We start from the raw sequence: 6672 nt of genomic DNA, 5'->3' as shown, positions 1-6672 counted from the left end.
CTTTGCTGTTGCTGTATCCCAATCCTTCAAGCATTTAACTGGTCGGAAGAGTCTGCATAGCAGCCCTGTTCATAAGATACAAGCTGTAAAACTGGGACTCCACTTCTGGTCTGTGTTCTGGGTGTGGGGGCTTTATTATACATTGTCTTGTTCTTGCTTCATGGTTCTCCAGATTGCTTCATCAACTCCATGGAGTCAAGCTCATGGTTTGAAGTGGCTTTGTGAACCAAACACTATCTCTGACTTGACCCACTCCTCCTCTCTCCTTCCAGCGTGATGAGACGCTTCAGGATGGCTGTGATACTCACTTCTGCAAGGTCAATGAGAGAGGAGAGTACTTCTGGGAGAAGAGGGTCACAGGCTGTCCGCCCTTTGATGAACACAAGTGTCTGGCTGAGGGAGTGAGTACTCATCCTGCTTTCCTCTTTACTGTCTCAATCTCTAAGAACAAGATCCTTCTGAAGAGCGTGCATCCCAGCTCTGGCTTAATATCCCAGTGTCTGAGGCAGATCTCTGGCCTCATTGAAGAATCAGTGAGATTATGAAATCAAAGCCTATGGAGAGAGAAAATTCTCTGCCAATAGGATGTTTTAAAAAAACATTTTCCTTGAGGGAGACTGAGTGTGATTCTTGAATAGGAAGATGTGAGATCAAACTGATTCTTAGTCGCCCTGGTAATGAAGATTCTGATGACTCATTTGGAAGAGAATTCAGAATAATCAAGATTGTTTCAGCCTGGTCAGGTAGGGTGGTCAAGCTGCTCACATATATATATATAGGAAAGCATAGTTTACATCTGGACACGTAAGCGCAGGGCTGTGAGTTCAGAGCTAAAAATTGGCCCGGAGTGACCTGAAAGCTGTCTACTCTGTACTGTTTGTGCCTAACCTGCAACTTTGCTGTTTTCTTAGGGTAAAATTATGAAAATTCCGGGCACCTGCTGTGACACATGTGAGTACATTACTAATATCTTATCCCTTGAAACCCATCAGAGCAGTCTAGGGGCTCTTTGCAGCTTGCTTCTTGCCATTAGCAAGCCCAATGACTGTTGTTTGGAGTAAGCTTTATTTCAGAAAGATATTTCTTGACCACTGGTTCAGTCTTGCAGGGAGCAGCCTCCTCTCCTTGGACGTCATCAGACTGCCCTCTAGAACTCCCTTTTAGATGCCCATGGAGCAATCTCTTTCGCCTTTTTCTGTAAACTCCCTCCTGTCTCCAGCTTCTTACGTGCCTTTCCCCTCATAGGATCTTTGATTGCTCATAGTCCTATCCTGGAACAATATGTTCCCTTTCCAACCAAAGCTTCCTAAAGACAGGCACCTTGGATCTCTGATCTTGACAGAGTAGACTCTCAACACATGTCTATTCATGAGTGTGCTAAAGCTATCTTAAAGAGAAAGCTAAGCCACCAGCTAACAACAGCCCGCATGTGCCGTGGGTGCTGGTCTAAGTTTATCACCCCCTATTCTTCACTCTGAGTCCTCTTGACCTTGTAGTTATGTCATACTGATTGGTTCTCATCACTCACAGCAGCGGCTTTGGAGACGAGACACAAATCTGCACATCAGGCAGTATTCTTCCCATACATGCTTGTGTTTATGAGCACAGATAACTTTCAGGATCCCAGTACTACTGCCTTATTTTCTGAATATAGAATTACTTGCCTGGACTAATATTTTTTGTTTTAGGTTAGGGTTTTTTTTTTTTTTTTGTCCTAGGTTCACAGGTGCATGCTTGTTTACACGTGGAGAAAGGAAGAGTGAAAACATGAATACCTTCAGTGTTCAGTTATTCATTCTTTTCTTGATGGCTTACTGTGACAGCCCCTGCAATTGCTGTAACCAAATCTCAGATTGAGGAAACACTCTGAAAGCATGTCTTTCTGTGATTCCCATTTGCGTGGTTTAAGAATGCGAAGTCAGGCCGGGCGCGGTGGCTCAAGCCTGTAATCCCAGCACTTTGGGAGGCTGAGACGGGCGGATCACGAGGTCAGGAGATCGAGACCATCCTGGCTAACATGGTGAAACCCCGTCTCTACTAAAAAATACAAAAAACTAGCTGGGCGAGGTGGCAGGCACCTGTAGTCCCAGCTTACTCGGGAGGCTGAGGCAGGAGAATGGCGTAAACCCGGGAGGCGGAGCTTGCAGTGAGCTGAGATCCAGCCACTGCACTCCAGCCTGGGCGACAGAGCAAGAGTCCGTCTCAAAAAAAAAAAAAAAAAAAAAAAAAAAAAAAAAAAAAAAGAATGTGAAGTCAGGAAACCATCAGAGAAGAATTATCTCTAGGCACACTGTACGTGGAATTTGGTGAAGAGACTGTTAACCTACAAAACCACTGCAAAGGGTCTTTGTTGGTCAACGCATTCAAGAGCCTTTGAGATTTTAATGAGGACAATATAAGCCAGGCTCAGAGATTTAAATCCACAGCAACCTAATATAGTATGTTGGCCTAAATGTGTTTTTTAAATTCATCCTCTTAATGTAATTGGCAGGCTTTCCCTGTACAATGAAGTTATCTGGAAATTGGGAGGCAGACTAATATGTAGTTAGGGTTGATTTAGATTTGGAGCCATCTAAGGAGAGTGAACTCCCAGTGTTCAGATTGGAATGGTGAGCTGGCATTACATTTTTGAATTCCCAGTAGGCCAAGTAGAGCTTCAGATCTGAATGCCACTAACCCCTGTGTGAAAAGAAACCCATGTCAGCAACCTGGAGTCAGCAGTACCCAAAGAGAGGCCTTCACAAAGGTGCCTAGGGATCTTCTCGGTCCCCAGAGAGGCAGGGTATACCCTTATATCGCCATGACTTTGCCTTTCCTCTTACCCCAAGGCAGGAATGAATAGATAGTAATTGTACTTATTGATGACTTCATTGCCCATTAGCTTCTGAATATAGTTATAAGCACAGGAGGGTTGCTTCAGCCATTTGGTTTTCAGAGTCTACAATGATATAAAGGCAAGTCTTATTCATTTTACATCACCATAGCACAGTGAATTTAGGCTCTTTCTGCAATTAAAATTGTGCCATTAAGTGAGTTAAGTCCAGCAGTAACTATATCTCTGCATATTTCAGGCCAGGAACAGCTGAGGTGAACCAGGATAACTGAATTCCCTTCTTGTGGCTGGCTTTGGTTATTTGGTTACTGTGAAAGGGACCTATTTCCAGCCCAGTGAGGGCACTGGGGTTGAAGAGTGTTCTCTAGAACCCCAGCCAGTCCTCAAGTTTCACCTCTCACCTGTCCTGTAGGTGAGGAGCCCGAGTGCAATGACATCACTGCCAGGCTGCAGTATGTCAAAGTGGGAAGCTGTAAGTCCGAAGTAGAGGTGGATATCCACTACTGCCAGGTAAGGGCTCTGCTTCAATACGGCCTGGGTGGGGAGGGCTGAGCCTCCGTGGATACCTATCCTTAGTTACATTCTGGAAGGATCTGGAAAATTCGCAGGGAAGAGAAGGAAAACTGGAAGCATTTTTTTTTGTAAATGTTTTATTGAAGTAACTGGGAATTTTTGACTCCAGAAGAAAAACAAAAACGGAGGAATGACTCAACAAATCCCTTACAGAAAATGGAGAGTTACTTGTGCAAGATGGAGACCACAATTCTTAAAGATCAATCAAACATATATAAAAATGTCCTGCATAAAACATGCATAATCAGGCATAAAACATTTTATGCATTAACGTGCATAAAAATTGCAGCTAGATGGATGTGGGTATGATATTATTACCATAGAGGAGAGGACATGTCAGACCCATGATCTTCCTTTACAAATTGCCTAGCTGTCCTGGGTGCTTCTGGGTGAGATCAGATCTGCCTCGCTTGGAGGGGTCAGGGAGAAAGCAAGCTGCCCCAGAGCCCTGCCTAGGCCAGGACTTCCCACCATTGTGAAGCTCCCATCTTCCTCTGCTTTCTTGCAGGGCAAATGTGCCAGCAAAGCCATGTACTCCATTGACATCAACGATGTGCAGGACCAGTGCTCCTGCTGTTCTCCAACACGGACGGAGCCCATGCAGGTGCCCCTGCACTGCATCAATGGCTCTGTTGTGTACCACGAGGTTCTCAATGCCATGCAGTGCAAATGTTCCCCCAGGAAGTGCAGCAAGTGAGGCTGCTGCAGCTGCATGGGTGCCTGCTGCTGCCTGCCTTGGCCTGACAGGCCAGAGTGCTGCCAGTCCTCTGCATGTTCTGCTCTTGTGCCTTTCTGGGCCCACAATAAAGGCTGAGCTCTTAGCTTGCAGAAGGCTGCTGGTGCACTGTTTCGTGGGCAGGGGCTGAGTTCTGAGACTGGTTCTGAGGAAGGAAGCACAGGCCACATCTGCAAGCCTCAGTGTCAGTGCGAGATACTGCCAACCTCTGGGGAAAAGTGATGTTTTTTGCCTCCAGGGGTGGGAAAGGCATAGTGTGGCATAGGCCTTTTCCGAAACATAGCACGAAGTAAAAGGGATTTTCCCAGGAACACTGGGTTCTCCAGTCTCTGTATGGAGGGGCTTCTGAACGTAGCAGAGGGGTGGGTTCTGGAGCCAGGCTCCTGCTGAGATAGATAATTATTGTTGTCATGCGGCTGGCAGTGTGGAGAAGGTATCTGACCAGGTGTACAAGGATTTCTCTTAGTCCATGGCTCACAGAGCTCCTGTGTACCCATAGTGGCCCCTTTGAGGTGGAGAGGTGCTGAGGACTGACGGGGTCCTGGCAGTAGTGTGGTCCCCCAACTCAGCCTGAGGGCATGAGCCCCAGATTTGGAGGCAGACCTGGGGCTCCACACATGGCCCTCGCTCAGCTGCATGGCCTCTAACAAGCCTCTTAGTCGTTCTCAGACTCAGTTTCCTCATTTGGAAAACAGGAATGTTAGTCTCACTCATAAGGTGGTGAGGATAAACAACCTCAGCATAAAATGCGGCCTGCAAGTCCTTAGGTAACTAAATTGCTCTATAATCATGTAAGAAGTGGCGAGAATAAGAATGGGGAAATCAAGGCTTTTGGTGGAGAATAAGAGACTCTAATGTTAACAGCAGAGCATTAGGGATTTCCGTTGTTGTGAGGGCTGGACCGGCGGGGTTTCTTACAGGCTTTATGCTTGATGCCAAGGCCCTACGTACTCCAGACATCCTTCAGTGGAAGGGGAAGTGGTGTAGATAACACCAGACATCATCCAGTCCCCAAAGCACTAACTGGTACTGTCCCTTGCAGTTAGAGATGGTCTTTCCTTAAAATTTATGGAAGAGTTTTCATGTACGTACTGGGAAGATTGTGGGGACTCTTGCTAGGGAGAATGCCCATAAGACAGAAGGGGATGTCCTGGATTACAAGAATTGGATGAAGAATTGCTTTTCATTCCAAATACTTTTGACACAGGAGAGACTCACCTCATTGAAAGTACCGGATAATGGAGTCAAAAGGGACTTAGACATCTAGTTCACTGTCCCTCCTCCACTTCTTTACAAGCAATGAAAGCAGCTCAGAGAACTCAGGTGACTTGCCAAAGGTCATAACTGCTGGGTGGCAGGACCAGGTTCGAAACCCAGGTGTCTTGACACATGGATAAGAACTCCCAGGCCATCCCATCAGAGCCACACAGTCCCTGTTGCTTACACTCTTTCCATGCTGACATGGGGACCAGTGACTGCTGCATCCCTAAGTTTCTACCTCTTCTGTTATTGCCTGAGCTTAACCTTAAGGGAAGCCTCATTACAGGAAAATGGCATAGATGATGCTGAGTAGGCTTGGTGGGAAGTTTAGTGGGGCAGAAGGGAGGAAGAATGGACAGAAGTTTTATATAACTACTCAGTAAGGTTCAAAGGTTGCTGTCTCTCCATCCATCACCCCACTCCCAACTTTGGGTAGCCTCTAAGGTCTCTCTTGGTAGGAAACCAGATCCAGGGACAGGGAATTAACTGTCGCTCTTCTGACTGATCACCTAACACTCTAGCTAGGGACAAGCTGTTATTGGAAGCATCAGCTCCAGATAAATTCAGCAGGAAGGCTACCTCTGCAGCATAGGTTGTTGATTTTCCAACTGCCTGTGTCTTGCTAGCTTGAACTTCTCATGTTTACTGATACCACATTTTACCATCAAGAAAAAAGCTGAATCGGAAAACTGCATGTTTTAATTATTTTTAAAAAACCCAAAACAATGGAAGGGAGCTGAGTAAAAAGGATGCAAGAAGAGAAACTGTTGGAGCTAGTGTGTGTGGAGCAGTGTCTTGGCAGTCTTTCTTTATTTACAGGTATTCCAAAGGCACTATCTATACCTGGTTTCAGGGACCCTCTTTCTTACTCACCCTCAGACCAGGCAAGACAGCACCCCAAAGTGGATGTTTTAAGGGGGGTCTCAAGGAAGGAGTATACAGAGACTAAGAAACTGCTGGAGGGAAAGAAGAAAGGGAATGAATGAAGGAGCAATGGTGATCATTTTTCAATCGTTTGGGAACTGAAAAGACACGAGAACCGTCCCTGGAAGTAGACAGGGAGAAAGGGGTTGTTAAGGATAGAAAGGAGCAGAATAGCAGAGTGTTATGCTACAAACTCCAGGGCAGGCTGCCTGCTTTGGAATCCTGAGATCCTCTTAGAGCCAAGTTACTTGACATTTTTTTTTTACACTTTAAGTTCTAGGCTACATGTGCACAACGTGCAGGTTTGTTACATATGTATACATGTGCCATGTTGGTGTGCTGCACC

The 6672-nt window shown here is 46.0% G+C and overlaps 1 protein-coding gene across 1 annotated transcript in view; it reads left to right on the top strand.

Moving 5' to 3' along the window:
* VWF (von Willebrand factor) overlaps positions 1–4234 on the top strand; it is a 198100-nt gene extending 193866 nt beyond the window's left edge. Inside the window, exons 47-50 of the mRNA XM_011955306.1 lie at positions 273–401; positions 912–951; positions 3246–3343; positions 3915–4234. Of these exons, the coding sequence (XP_011810696.1) occupies positions 273–401; positions 912–951; positions 3246–3343; positions 3915–4103 (456 nt within the window). The 3' untranslated portion in view covers positions 4104–4234. The remainder of the gene's footprint in view (positions 1–272; positions 402–911; positions 952–3245; positions 3344–3914) is intronic.
* The last annotated feature ends 2438 nt before the right edge of the window (positions 4235–6672 follow it).

This window comes from Colobus angolensis, unplaced genomic scaffold (assembly GCF_000951035.1).
Source record: "Colobus angolensis palliatus isolate OR3802 unplaced genomic scaffold, Cang.pa_1.0 Scaffold11, whole genome shotgun sequence".
Classification (NCBI taxonomy): domain Eukaryota; kingdom Metazoa; phylum Chordata; class Mammalia; order Primates; family Cercopithecidae; genus Colobus; species Colobus angolensis.
Note: the sequence above shows the minus strand (reverse complement) of the source record. Positions and strands in the feature narration are given on the sequence as shown.